General features: G+C 45.9%; 1 protein-coding gene across 1 annotated transcript in view; it reads right to left on the minus strand.

Moving 5' to 3' along the window:
- The window catches only part of LOC310779045 (ATP-binding cassette sub-family C member 4-like), a gene marked incomplete at its 5' end in the record, with an annotated part of 51650 nt that overhangs the window by 31217 nt on the left and 5347 nt on the right, over positions 1–15086 (minus strand). Inside the window, 13 exons of the mRNA XM_083639538.1 lie at positions 5915–6061; positions 6466–6560; positions 6851–6888; positions 7015–7146; positions 7817–8032; positions 10687–10783; positions 10895–10981; positions 11072–11166; positions 11338–11529; positions 12547–12636; positions 13240–13347; positions 13435–13684; positions 14898–15023. Of these exons, the coding sequence (XP_083495664.1) occupies positions 5915–6061; positions 6466–6560; positions 6851–6888; positions 7015–7146; positions 7817–8032; positions 10687–10783; positions 10895–10981; positions 11072–11166; positions 11338–11529; positions 12547–12636; positions 13240–13347; positions 13435–13684; positions 14898–15023 (1673 nt within the window). The remainder of the gene's footprint in view (positions 1–5914; positions 6062–6465; positions 6561–6850; positions 6889–7014; positions 7147–7816; positions 8033–10686; positions 10784–10894; positions 10982–11071; positions 11167–11337; positions 11530–12546; positions 12637–13239; positions 13348–13434; positions 13685–14897; positions 15024–15086) is intronic.

The following is a 15086-nucleotide window of genomic DNA, read 5'->3' on the forward strand; positions in this document are numbered from 1 at the left end:
CAACATCAGCTCAACACATCCACTGCTGTCTGTGCTGCTCTAACTGGATCACATTTGGGATGAACAGTCGTAATAAGGCTGTTAAAATATTCCTCAAATGTAACAACTAGAACATAATCACCAACGCTATTATTCCAAAATGCAAATGATTGTGATGATCACCAAAACCACCAACTTGCATATCAACTTCCTTTACACAGGGCAAGAGATCGCAGACAAAAGTTTTACATTCAAAAACGGTATTCAAATGGCACAAAGGCATTCGGTGTCTGATACAGGAGAGCTACAGCGTCTGATACAGGAGAGCTACAATACCTCTCCATCAATCATAATTCACCACTGCTGTGCTCCATTGTTATAGAGCACATTCACAGAATAACAAATAAGACCTTTTGTGCCGTGACGCTTGAAATGCTAACCTTTAACTTTGAGCGAGACGGGAGCCAACAGCTATCAAGCACAGGGCCTGTTCAGTAGCAGCAGCAGCAGCAGCAGCGCCTATCACTTACACATGTAAACAGCTGTCAAACCCTTAACAACACACACACAATTACCAATGCCTCACACTTAGGGTAGTAACACATGGAAGTGGCAGTTATTGTACAGTGGGGGAGGAATCCATCAGACCGAGGCTAAACAATAAGAAAAGAAAGGAGTATGAACAAGAGGAAAAACACCACAACTGACATCATCAATGTCTTTGTCCTGGTCTATTCTGTTCACTTTCATTCAGGTGACTGATTCAGCTGAACAACACAGAATGGGAGAAGAAAAGCTATGTGACGGGCTATCAAAAGCAATACAAGTAAGACAGAACTCTTCCATTCTCATTCATTCTCAAATACACTGCTACCGCATGCGCTAGGACGTGTCATCAGTGATGTTATCTGGGGTCGTTAGGTGTTTCGGGTCTGTCAACATCATACACCCTCGCCCAGTAGACCCAGCCGAGGCCAATTAAGACCCCGACTCACGTCCCAGAAGCCGCTACGGATCAGCCTTACTACTCTATCTGCAACGTTGCCCGCGGGAGGGGTAAAAAGAACCCATTCCGCTGCAATAGAGCTAGTGCTACGCCGCAGTATTGGCCCTTCGGTGCATGGAGGATCTAGGCTCTGTGGGTTTCTCCCGGCCGTGCTCCTCCTTCGTCTCACCAGACCCCCCTTATGTCAAAGGCAATCCAGAGGCAGAAAGGAAACCTCAAGGACGCCCCAAGAGGGCCTGTGCGCTGCACGTCATTTACCTGCGTCAAGCACCTTGCTCTAGCCTGGAGGACCCCAGGCCGCGCCGATCTTGCGCAGATTTTCAGGAGGCTAATCCGTAGCGTTTGTGGATTTCTCCCTCACGAGAGAGCCAAGATGGGGTGCTAATCCCATCCCGTACCGGGTTGCCGTCTCTCCGGCCGTCAACTGTCTCTCCAGCTCGTCACCAAACTATACTTGGTTGTCACCTAGTCATTCCTAAGTGTCACCGGCCAGAGGCAAGCCAGGATTCTACATTCTCAAATACACTGCTACCGCATGCGCTAGGACGTGTCATCAGTGATGTTATCTGGGGTCGTTAGGTGTTTCGGGTCTGTCAACATCATACACCCTCGCCCAGTAGACCCAGCCGAGGCCAATTAAGACCCCGACTCACGTCCCAGAAGCCGCTACGGATCAGCCTTACTACTCTATCTGCAACGTTGCCCGCGGGAGGGGTAAAAAGAACCCATTCCGCTGCAATAGAGCTAGTGCTACGCCGCAGTATTGGCCCTTCGGTGCATGGAGGATCTAGGCTCTGTGGGTTTCTCCCGGCCGTGCTCCTCCTTCGTCTCACCAGACCCCCCTTATGTCAAAGGCAATCCAGAGGCAGAAAGGAAACCTCAAGGACGCCCCAAGAGGGCCTGTGCGCTGCACGTCATTTACCTGCGTCGAGCACCTTGCTCTAGCCTGGAGGACCCCAGGCCGCGCCGATCTTGCGCAGATTTTCAGGAGGCTAATCCGTAGCGTTTGTGGATTTCTCCCTCACGAGAGAGCCAAGATGGGGTGCTAATCCCATCCCGTACCGGGTTGCCGTCTCTCCGGCCGTCAACTGTCTCTCCAGCTCGTCACCAAACTATACTTGGTTGTCACCTAGTCTTTCCTAAGTGTCACCGGCCAGAGGCAAGCCAGGATTCTACATTCTCAAATACACTGCTACCGCATGCGCTAGGACGTGTCATCAGTGATGTTATCTGGGGTCGTTAGGTGTTTCGGGTCTGTCAACATCATACACCCTCGCCCAGTAGACCCAGCCGAGGCCAATTAAGACCCCGACTCACGTCCCAGAAGCCGCTACGGATCAGCCTTACTACTCTATCTGCAACGTTGCCCGCGGGAGGGGTAAAAAGAACCCATTCCGCTGCAATAGAGCTAGTGCTACGCCGCAGTATTGGCCCTTCGGTGCATGGAGGATCTAGGCTCTGTGGGTTTCTCCCGGCCGTGCTCCTCCTTCGTCTCACCAGACCCCCCTTATGTCAAAGGCAATCCAGAGGCAGAAAGGAAACCTCAAGGACGCCCCAAGAGGGCCTGTGCGCTGCACGTCATTTACCTGCGTCGAGCACCTTGCTCTAGCCTGGAGGACCCCAGGCCGCGCCGATCTTGCGCAGATTTTCAGGAGGCTAATCCGTAGCGTTTGTGGATTTCTCCCTCACGAGAGAGCCAAGATGGGGTGCTAATCCCATCCCGTACCGGGTTGCCGTCTCTCCGGCCGTCAACTGTCTCTCCAGCTCGTCACCAAACTATACTTGGTTGTCACCTAGTCTTTCCTAAGTGTCACCGGCCAGAGGCAAGCCAGGATTCTACATTCTCAAATACACTGCTACCGCATGCGCTAGGACGTGTCATCAGTGATGTTATCTGGGGTCGTTAGGTGTTTCGGGTCTGTCAACATCATACACCCTCGCCCAGTAGACCCAGCCGAGGCCAATTAAGACCCCGACTCACGTCCCAGAAGCCGCTACGGATCAGCCTTACTACTCTATCTGCAACGTTGCCCGCGGGAGGGGTAAAAAGAACCCATTCCGCTGCAATAGAGCTAGTGCTACGCCGCAGTATTGGCCCTTCGGTGCATGGAGGATCTAGGCTCTGTGGGTTTCTCCCGGCCGTGCTCCTCCTTCGTCTCACCAGACCCCCCTTATGTCAAAGGCAATCCAGAGGCAGAAAGGAAACCTCAAGGACGCCCCAAGAGGGCCTGTGCGCTGCACGTCATTTACCTGCGTCGAGCACCTTGCTCTAGCCTGGAGGACCCCAGGCCGCGCCGATCTTGCGCAGATTTTCAGGAGGCTAATCCGTAGCGTTTGTGGATTTCTCCCTCACGAGAGAGCCAAGATGGGGTGCTAATCCCATCCCGTACCGGGTTGCCGTCTCTCCGGCCGTCAACTGTCTCTCCAGCTCGTCACCAAACTATACTTGGTTGTCACCTAGTCTTTCCTAAGTGTCACCGGCCAGAGGCAAGCCAGGATTCTACATTCTCAAATACACTGCTACCGCATGCGCTAGGACGTGTCATCAGTGATGTTATCTGGGGTCGTTAGGTGTTTCGGGTCTGTCAACATCATACACCCTCGCCCAGTAGACCCAGCCGAGGCCAATTAAGACCCCGACTCACGTCCCAGAAGCCGCTACGGATCAGCCTTACTACTCTATCTGCAACGTTGCCCGCGGGAGGGGTAAAAAGAACCCATTCCGCTGCAATAGAGCTAGTGCTACGCCGCAGTATTGGCCCTTCGGTGCATGGAGGATCTAGGCTCTGTGGGTTTCTCCCGGCCGTGCTCCTCCTTCGTCTCACCAGACCCCCCTTATGTCAAAGGCAATCCAGAGGCAGAAAGGAAACCTCAAGGACGCCCCAAGAGGGCCTGTGCGCTGCACGTCATTTACCTGCGTCGAGCACCTTGCTCTAGCCTGGAGGACCCCAGGCCGCGCCGATCTTGCGCAGATTTTCAGGAGGCTAATCCGTAGCGTTTGTGGATTTCTCCCTCACGAGAGAGCCAAGATGGGGTGCTAATCCCATCCCATCCCATCTATTATACTGTAGATTAAAAATAATAATCTACTGTTGACTGGACAAAGGGCAAAGACGCACAGTCTCTTAGACAGTTGTCTATAAATCCAGGCAGACACACGGTGTTGTTTGCCAGCCTGGAGGCCATGCTATAATGACTGGACTGGTCATACAATGGTTACTGATAGCAGCACAACAGCAATCAGATAGCAGCCAGTCTGTTAAGCCTCTCCTTTACTGCGCTATTAAACAGATTATTACATTATTCAAAGTGTTTGTTCTTCTCCTGTGTGTGTGGATTAACCGAGAACGGCACACCCAGAGAACCTGTCAGGTAGGGCCAACACGCAACGCAAGAGAAGCAGTCAAAACAAAACCCAAAGATTAAGACCATGTGGAGTTTGCTCCAAACGCAGCTTTGCCAAAGAAAGCTTTGTCAATACACCCACTTCTGTCAGTGGAAACCACAAGCCACTCAACACCCTCAAATCATATTTAGACGTGTGTTAGCAGCTTATTATGACTCATTATACAGATACAAGTTACCTTCATGTTGAGAATTCCCACCCGGGTGTGATTGTGTTATACACGCATGTCACTATGAAGAGATTAGGCTGAGTAATTATCCGCTGACAGGTGAACAATGCAATGAAAAATTAAAGTTATCAAAGTGAGCCACTTGACAGTTGCCTTTGGATGTGAATGACAGATGCTAGTGACATCATCTCACCTAATAAGAAAAAAGCTATAATAATTTATAGGGGGGAAGAACTAGAGAGAGAGAATGGTGTATTGTATGCTAAGTTTTTTTTTCCATCTAAAGAAAAAGATCTCGCAAATGATTTAAAAATTCTTCAAATATGTGCCCCGTTTAACTGGTGCCTATTTAAAAGGGTATGGTGAAACACTCGTGAAGATAAGCTCACAGCTCTCCCTCACTGAAGGCAGACTTAGTGTTTGCTCAGTTTGAAGATCATGTCCATCTATCTGCCCACGCCATTGACCCAGCAGCTACCGGCAACAACGCTAATGAAATAATGAAAGATTTCTGATACAGCGTACAAGACAAATATGCCTGTATTTACTCAGCTTTGTATTCCAAACACAACATTGTCTAAGATCTAGTGCAAACAGTATTCTTTCAATATCATTGTTTGCTTTTTTTTTTTGTTCTGGCTCATGGTAAATAGATAACGCTGTCTTCACGCATTTTTACAAGACATTGAGCTAAATATTAAGTCATTTCACATGCTTTTCTGACTCAACTGCCCCCTTGGTTGCACAGACTAATTCCCAGCAGCTGTTTTAATGATGTCAGTTCACACAGCCTACTTTTCAATCCAATAAACTGTGTGGCAGTGGCAAACAAGTACACCCCTTTTACAATTGTATGCTTCAAGTTACAACCATTAAAATATTGAATGTCAAACTTTTTAATTCATAATTATATTTACAGACCAATTTTTTTTTTTTAATAATACATCTAAATATAAAATCCATCTAAGACATCTTAATATTAAATAGTGCAATACAATCTTTGAATAGACAACATATCTAATTTGCTATAAACAAAAGTCTAATTTGAAAATTCTAAGTATTTGTTTGTATTACACCTGCATGGAGTGCAATGGCACACTGTGGAGTTTGGGGACAGGCATAAGGATGTGTGTGAAGTGGGGCGAAATATGACCTAACCTAAGGAAAAGTCTGCTCTCTAGTGGTGAAATGTTACAACAATACCTACTACAGCAGTTCCCATTGAATTAAAACACAGATACATGGAACTGAATATCTCATAACGAGATCATCCGTGTCATTAAGTTGCACATTTACACTGAGGATAAACCTTTTTTTTTATAATAGGAATTGGATGTGGAGGTGGGCCCCTTACCGATAGGATTGATATCGAAAAAGCGCACCGGGGTCCGGAGGACGGCGTTGAACATGGTGTTATGCAGCGTCTGGGCTGAGTTCACCAGGACGTTAAAGAAGACCAAGCTGCGTAGGAAGCCAAACACGACCGAAGCGGCTGTTAAACCTGACGAAGACACAGGGTACAGATCCATCAGGTGTCTGTTCCAAAGAAGGTCAACTGTGCACTTAAGGTACAATTGGTATAATCTGGAAAAAAATAACACACAAATTCAATGGCAATTTCTCCCTCAATGGTTAAAGTTTTCTTAAGCGTTGATCTATCACTGTGAATACAGACCCTGGAAGGGTGAAGAGGTTAGGTGTCACGGGGAGACAATCAGAGCAATCCAAGAGCAGAGAACAAGAAAAGCCCCGCTATCTGGGTGTACAGCTGAGGCCCATGTACAGACACTGGGCCTTGAAGGCCTTGGGCCACAGCCAAAGAACTGTGGATGTGTTCAGTGAATGGCTGGCGTATTCAGAGCCTCAACGCTACACAAAAAGCCATGTGCACTCAGTGAGCTTCACCTGCGTAAACACCTAGGTACAGGTCAAGGTCCAGCTGCTGAGAGGAGCTGCTGTTGAGGTGCTCCGTCGCGTTGGCGCGCTCCTGCTCAGAGGCCCTGCAAGTCAGCCGACAAAGGAATCAAAAGCCACAAGGACAAATAAACACAACAGCCACCAAAGAAAGAAAGCTGCAACATAGAGGCGCTATTACACTTTCATCCTAACCTGAAGCACAAGGACAGTTTCAATGAGCAACAGATGCCAACAAAAACATCATCAATTTGGTTCGGTCCTCGACTATAAAACCATCAATCAAACCCATTCTGAGAGAACATCTCTGACAGTTCAGCTTAGAAAACATGTACTGTATGTCATAGAGTTCACAGAGGATTCAAAAACATCTCACCAGTAAGCAAGCCACCAGTCCTGCACAATATATGAAATCTATACAAAAACAGAGAAAGTACAGTACATACAATAATTGTAATAATTTGTATTAAACATTGGAAATAAATCAAGGTTTGGCTAAACCAATAAAGCATAACAATGTGGAGGAGACATTGAACTCACATGGGCTAGGATATTGAGTAGGATGAGTATCAAGAGGAGCAGGATGTTAGCTCCTGCTCTGAAGTATTTCACATACAGCCGCAGGCCGATGGTTCCTTCTGAGCGCCTCTCCTCCTCCATGGGCTGTACTGCCTACAGACACACATTAGAGTCAAAGCAAGCCATCCAGTGCTTCACATCAGGTTGTATCTAGTAAGCAGAGGGGAAGAGGCGAGTACCTGCTGCCCTCTGGTGGCTGGAAAAAATGCACACAACAACAAGCCCTTTCCTCCAATGACACTGCCATGGTATCAGTGATACTCACAAGTCATTTTTTGCAAGTTCCAAGTCAAGTCTCAAGTCTTTGAGCTAGAGTCCAAGTCAAGTCTCAAGTCTTTGAGGGGCAAGTCCAAGTCACAAGTCTTTGGTCACAAGGCCAAGTCTCTTATGGATGAGCGTTCTATCATCTGCATGCCATCCCATGTGCTTAGAACACTGCATAGCTAAAGCTAAGGAATTCAAAGTATGTGCTGTATTATCCTCACTCCTTTATTAGGATACAGTATCAGCATTGATTAGTTGACATTATTAGTAGACATTTCTTTCATGTTAATGCACAATTTTTTTTTAAATAAAGATTGTTCACGAGTCCCAAATCTCGAGTCCGAGTTGAGTCTCAAATCTTTTGAGGACAAGTCTCAAGTCAAGTCTCAACTCGCTGTGTGTGCGACTTGAGCCCAAGTCCAAGTCCAAGTCCCCATCTCTGGGACATATGCTTAAAACTTGATGAAAACCTAAGTGTGAATGTTTCAAATACACCTACCAGCGGACACTGCTCTGCTCCCTCGATTATAGAGTACAGAGAGGAGGAGAGTGAGGGCATGGAGCCTTCAGAGAGGCTGCGGAGGGAGTGGGACACGGGGGTCGTGCCCTGCCTCTCCTCCTCTGGGTCCTCCTCCTCCTCCTCCTTCAGCAGGGAGGTGAAGTCTACACCACAGCCCTGCAGCTCACTGTAGGTTCCACGTGCCACCATCTGACCCTGACAATGAGAGAGGAGAGGTAACCATACACTTTCCACCTGCAAATTCCTGAATTAAGTACTGGCCGCTTCGCTGTTAATCCCCATCAAGACAAAGTGCACAAATTAAGATATTTCAGGCAACCAAAGTCTCACCACTGCCAACCACTGACTGTGCTGCCAACTGCAATTACCAATAAATACACAAAAGCAGCTTTACAAAAATGTGAGTGCCCCTTTGCTAACCAGGGCCGCGGGAAGTCTCTGCTGTTTTGTATTGGAATTGCAATGTCAATAAAAATAAATAAATATATGATTCAAATGTGTTTTATATGTTTTATACTGCGATATTTAGGGTGTATGAGCAAAGCAAAGAGGGTGGAGATGTTATTTTTGATGTGTGGTTTATAATAATAAGATAATAAAATATTCTGCCTGTGTTTCTGCCTGTCTTGCTGTCTGTTGTAGTGTAAATCGACCTAAAGGGAGAGAAGGTGGTGACATGAAAGTGAGTGAGAAAAGGAGAAAATACTGAATAATCACATCACGACAGTATAATCCTAATGTTAATTTAAAATGAGATATTCCTCTAAATATGGCTAAAAAACATCCAAACGTCAAAAAAACATCCACATTTTTTGCGGCCGCCAAGAAGCCATTCCATTCCCCTGCTTAAAATGACTTCCATCGGCCTGTCGCTAACTGCTTTTTTTCCTCCTGGCTCTGTTCCTTTCAACTCTCACTGTTGTTCACCTCCACTCCTCCTTCACACACAAATTCTCAAGTGTGTATTCTGAGTCATCGGATGGCACACTTACACCATCTACTCCAGGATAGCCATTTGAGTGCATGTTTTTTATCAAGCTTAGTTCCAGTTTTGGGCATCCACAGAGGAGTATGTAAGCCCTGCCCTAAAGTTTCTCTCCCCATCCTTCCCATGTTAAACACCATGGCAGGCAATGTTACTGCTGTAAATGTCAGATGTTGTACGCACGCTATGTGTGTGGTTAGATGGAAAGCCAGCATGGTGAACCTCTGGAACAGACTGCTGGACCTACCAACCAACAGGGTTGCTAGTCAGATTTTCTTCTGGGACCTGTCTGTTGAAGGGGAGTGGGTCTCAGAAATGTCAGACCTGTTTCAGGAGTGTGGTTTAGGAGAATATTACTCTCAAAGAATGTGTATAAATGTAGAGCCGTTTAAATCTCAGATCCGTGCTAACTGGTTACAGTCTTGGACTGAAGAAATTTGGCAGAAGCCAAAATTAAGAACTTATTGTTTATTTAAAAATGAATTTAAATGTGAAAAATATGTGATGTTTAATTTACCTAAAAGCAAGAGGTCCTTATGTGCTCAGTTACGATGTGGTATCCTGCCTTTACATATTGAAACAGGCAAATACAGAGGGACGGTGGAGGAGGATAGGATTTGTGAATATTGTGAGTTGAAGGAAGTGGAGAATGAATTTCATTTTATTTTGTACTGCCCATTGTATCATGATTTACGAGAGATACTATTTAAAAAAGTTCACTCCCCTGAGCTAAACCTGTTAGACTTTGAAGAAGGAGCCATACTTGAATTTCTTTTTGATAACATCTTTGCTTTTTCCCGAATATATTTCACATGCGTGGGATAGGAGGAGAAAGATGATCTATGATAGACATATATTTTACTTACTACATATTGTAGTTAAATGTGTGTGTTCTGCTGTCCATTTCCTGAGTGTACTGTTTCGCTGTCTGATGGAGTATGCACCGGAATCGGTGTGTTAATTACTTTTTGTTGATGTGTCTGATAATCCCATGTTTTAACGATTTCAGACGGACAAGCCCGTCTTTTATTGTCACACGATCACACATCAACACATGCATGGCCACAAACACACTCATGCTGACGGTGGCCGGTGAAATTTGTCCTCTGCATTTAACCCATCCTGGCTTGTCCTTTCCTCCGGGGGGCAGGCCAGGAGCAGTGGTCGTTTTCTCGTACAGCGCCCGGGGACCAACTTCGGATGTTGTCGTCACTGGTCGGATGACGATGACGATCTGATCTTCTGCATGTTTTTAATGGGGGGGGGGTTATGTACGGAGGAACCTCCTGGGGGGAGCACGGGGAGAACATGCAAACTCCACACAGACAGAAAGGCCCTTACGACGAGATACCCCACCTGGGCAGTGGGCGCTGAAGATATGGGGGGGAACACAACCACAGTGCTCACAGTGTCCCAGGCGAGAATCGAACTCAGGACCTTCTGACTGTGAGGCGACAGCTCTACCACTGAGCCACCGTGCCCATGTGGGATGGGTCATGCAATTTGTCCTGACAAGTAAATAAAACTTTCATTCATTCATTCATTCATTCATTCATTCATTCATTCATTCGGTACTGTACTCCAAAAAGCCCATGAAAACCTTATTGAGCTGAGCAATGGAATATAATTATACTCTATATCCGATATTGCTCAACCTTACAAGGCAGAGTAGCATGTAATATATGACTGAGGAAAATATAAACCATAATACATAAACAGCTATACAATCTATGACTCAAAGTTCCTGGTGGTAGCAACACCAGAAACAGGTTTAACACATTTTGTACCAGCTTATGCTGCAATACCACCTAAGCCCTTTTCTTCACAAGGAGACCTTAACACAGAAATACACACAAGTACTCGCCTCCTTCAAGACAACAATTTGATCTGCAGCCTTCAGATACTGTAGTTGGTGGGTAACCAAGATACGAGGCTTCTTCTTCAATAGTCCACAAATGCACCTGAGGAAAGCAGACATTATAAGTACCTAGAAATGGCTGGTTTTACTGAACCTTCTCAATGGAAAAGAATGGGGACGGGTTCACAGAAAGTAACTAAATCACAAGACTTACTCTTCAAACAGATGCCTGCCCACCTCGGCATCCACAGCACTGAGTGGGTCATCCAGCAAGTAGATATCTGCATCCTGATACACTGCCCTAATAAACACAAACACGTTTAGGTTATTACTTACAGTCTCACTAGCACCAAAGAGAAATGGCATCCCTGTGCACATGTATTCTGCACACCTGGCTAAGCTGAGCCTGGCCTTCTGTCCTCCACTGAGGGTGGCCCCTCTGTCCCCGATCACCGACAAGTCACCGTCTGGCAGGAGGTCCATGTCCTAAACAGGAGCCCGCTGCAACACTTACCACAGGGAGTCATTCACATTCGCACACTGTACGCTACCTTCTTGTACACTACCAGCTAGCCATCCTAGCTACATACTCTGAAGACAGCATACTACAACAGGGCATGTAAGAATTAGGAGCATATGACTCAATGTGATTCTCACTCTCTTGAGGGCGCAGGCTCTCAGAACTCTATCATACTTCTGTGGGTTGAGCTCTTTGCCAAAAAGGATGTTGCTTCGGATCGTACCAGGTAAAATCCAGGGCTGCTGGGAGGTGTAGGTCAGCTCTCCTTTGACCTTGACCACACCCCTTTCCTGGTTCAGCTCTCCTAGGATGGCACTGAGGAGAGAGGACTGACAGACGCACGCACGCACGCACGCACGCGCACACACGCACACGCACACACACACACACACACACACACACACACACACACACACACACACACACACACACACACACACACACTTCAAGAGACATCTTGACATTCTGAATGGGGCTGCTATTTTTCATCATCATCATCGTCATCAGTCACGATTTTGTGATTTGGACATTTGTGACATATTCAGTGATATCATAAATCCCACATGTTGCGCCCATGGCACATCGTCTCCAGAGTCCCCTAGAAAATTACTCTCAATAGTTCCAGGAAGTAAGGTCCTGGATTAAGCAGCACTGTCGAGTTGCAGCAAAATGGACAGTTTGTGTTGTACTTTGAAAGTTTGAAAGAAACATTATCAGCTTTATTTTAGCATTCAAAAGTAGCGCAAGACCCCTTCCTGGCTGTTCATTGGCTAATGAGTCACGCATTTTGGTCCTCCGCTGACGCCACTCTCTCTCTAGAGGACACTAAGTTCTACTTATCTACAAAGTCTTGTTACATGAATCTGTCGAACTTAAGAGCCTTTTTGTGATTTGCCACAACCATTGAAATGCAAAATTTACTCTTAAATTATAATACCGGAACTGTCTGCGTGAGTGTGTGTGTGTGCATGTCCGCATATTTCGAGAACCGTTCATCCGATCGACTTCGAACTCGGCGGTTGCACTGCTGTCGACATGACTGATGAAATCACTCATTGATGACATCACGCTCAAGTGACACCACAAATTGCTCAAGTGACATCACTGATGACATCATCGGGTGTTCGAGTGACATCACTGGTGAATCCCCAATTATATCAGTGCTTTATGACAGACATGATCTCATATAGGGTGTCAAACTAATTTCATCCCGGGCCACATGAGCATTATGGTTGGCGATTTTGCAGGCGGTGTTAGTCATGATTTTGCAAGCAAATCGTGACATCATTAGTGACATCATCAATGATTAGTGACGCATGAGATGTACCATCAACATTAGACCTGACCTTCCCAGCTCCAACAGGTCCAATCACTGCCAGCAGCTGCTCTGACCTCACTGTGAAAGATACTCTCTGTAGAGTTGGAGCATCTATGACCTGTAAGAAAAATAAACATGCATGACAGGACACACCTCCATATAGTAAATAAACATGTTGAGTTATGTTGAAATGGTCTGGATCTACATTTAATTCAGATAAAATGATGATGAATACATTAATCATATACTGTATATCAGAGGTTTTTAAAGTGGGAGGCGGGCCTCCCCAGGGGGGGCTCCAAACAGTTAGTCAGAGGAGGCTCAGGGAATAGAAGTGGAAACAAATATTACATGGATTATTGCTAGTTATCAAAAGATGACATAGAATAGCCTAAATGTGTGTGATGTGGTGAGATACTTACAGTAGTTTTGTGGAATTTTAATTTTTTTGGGACTTTCCCCATGGTCAAAAGTAAATAAATGCCTTTTTTATGTATTTTGGTGTAGTCTGAAGTATGCCAAACAGTAATATCACGCTACTTACTGTATGTTTGCACAATTGTTGAGTATCTATAGGATCAAATGCAGCACAACATAATCATAATCCCATAGCATGCCATACGAACTGGTGGGGCGGCAGAGGGGCTTTTCCAAGCTTTGTCTGAGAAGAGTTCCACAGTCTCAAACTTTGAAAACCCCTGCTGTATATAACAGTCCTTACCTTATCCCAGTAGCATATTAAATCCTGAATCTTCACCATACATTCTGTCTTCTCTGCTACAGGAAGCCATGGATGTTGAAGAGCAACTTCATCCAGAAGGAGAAAATTCTGAGAAGAATCACATTCCATTTTAAATATCCATCGACAGCATGGGTGGAATCAACACAAGCTGCTCATGTTGGCTTCTGTATTTACTTTGATCCTGCGGATGCTGACTTGAGTCTCAGAGACTTTCTCTATGGCAGAGGGAAAGAAGAGGGTGATGGTGAGTCTGACTGCCCCATAGAGGGAAACAGCCACAAACACTCTGCTAGCAGACAACCTGTTCCCCGTCAGTACGTAGACACAGAGGGTGAGGAAGATGATGATCTTGCCGGCCACAAAGAAAGACGCCATGTTCAGTCCACGCAGGTAAGAGCTCTTCATGATCTTGGAGATCTCCATTCTGTACAATATCACATGATGACAGTAAATGCTGTGTCCCATAAGTAGTCATACTCATTTGTCGCAGCGCGGGAGATTTTTATTCCTAGGTGAAACGCAGGATGACCACGCCCCGAACTCATTTGATTGGTCGCCGCAACTGCTTCTTCCTCAAAACGTGCAGCAAGAAAAAAAAAAGATTAGGGTTAGGGGGGAGGGAATTTCAGATCAGGTCGTGCTTCGGCTTGTAGCGTAATGGGTAAGGTGCTTGCCTTCAATCCGATCACTAGGGTTTGAGCCCTGGTCAAACCACACACATTTTTAACAAGCATTTTTCTTATTTTAAAACATTAGGTTTAGGAAAGTACAAGAATTTGGTTAGGGTTAGGGTTTGGGTATGGTATAAGAAATATATAATAAGAAAACCCTAACCCTAATCTTAACCACATCTTTTTTACTTGCTGCTCGTTTTCAGGAAGATGCAGTTGCGGCGAACAATCAAATGAGTTCAGGGCGTAGTCATCCCGCGTTTCACTTAGGGAAAAAAATCTCACTGGCAGCGCACCACAAATACATTCATCAAACTGATAACTGGGGGCACGGTGGCGCAGCTAGAAGGTCCTGGGTTCGATTCCCACCTGAGACGCTGGGGGGTGTGTCCCCCTCATGTCCTCAGTGCCTACTGTCCAGGTGGGCTATCTCGTCAAAAGGACCTTTCTGTGTGGAGTTTGCGTGTTCTCCCCGTGCTCCGCTGGGGTTCCTCCATATATAACCCCCCACTAAAAACATGCAGAACATCGTCGGTTGGAAGAAGTTGGTCACTGGGCGCTTCACTGCAGCTGTTCATCGCTCCTGGACTGAACCATGGAGGACGAGCCAGGATGGGTCAAATGCGGAGGACAAATTTCACGGCGCCTCCAAAAGCATCTATGTGTGTGTTTTTTTCCTTCCGGTTGAATGTAACATTAAGTGGGTATTGTGGGTTTTTTCTGCACCTCATCTTTCACAGTCTGGCACTACCACAACCTAAGAATTTGCAGGAAAACCCTGTGCTATTTTTGTGCTGCCTAGTTAACACTGTCACCATTGCTTTAATAAAATAATTACGTTCATATAGTTTCAATTCGATTAAAATACACTCTTACTTTAATTAACATGGTAATTCCCATATAATGATGGTGATACACACACCAGTTCCCATTAAGTAGATATGAAGAGGAATTGCTGAAATCTACCTTCTGATGTCATCCACCAGTGCAGCGAAGGGCCTCTCCCACCCATACATCTTTATAATACGGATACCAGAGATGACTTCGTTCATTGTGCGTATTCTGTCATCTGTTAAGGCTGCTGTTCCAGCCCTAAAATGGTAGAGAGAAAACCACAACAATGGCACCAACGCAACACAGGACAGAAACATTTGA

The sequence above is a fragment of the Poromitra crassiceps genome (assembly GCF_964638095.1).
Source record: "Poromitra crassiceps genome assembly, chromosome: 6".
In the NCBI taxonomy this organism is placed as follows: Eukaryota; Metazoa; Chordata; class Actinopteri; order Beryciformes; family Melamphaidae; genus Poromitra; species Poromitra crassiceps.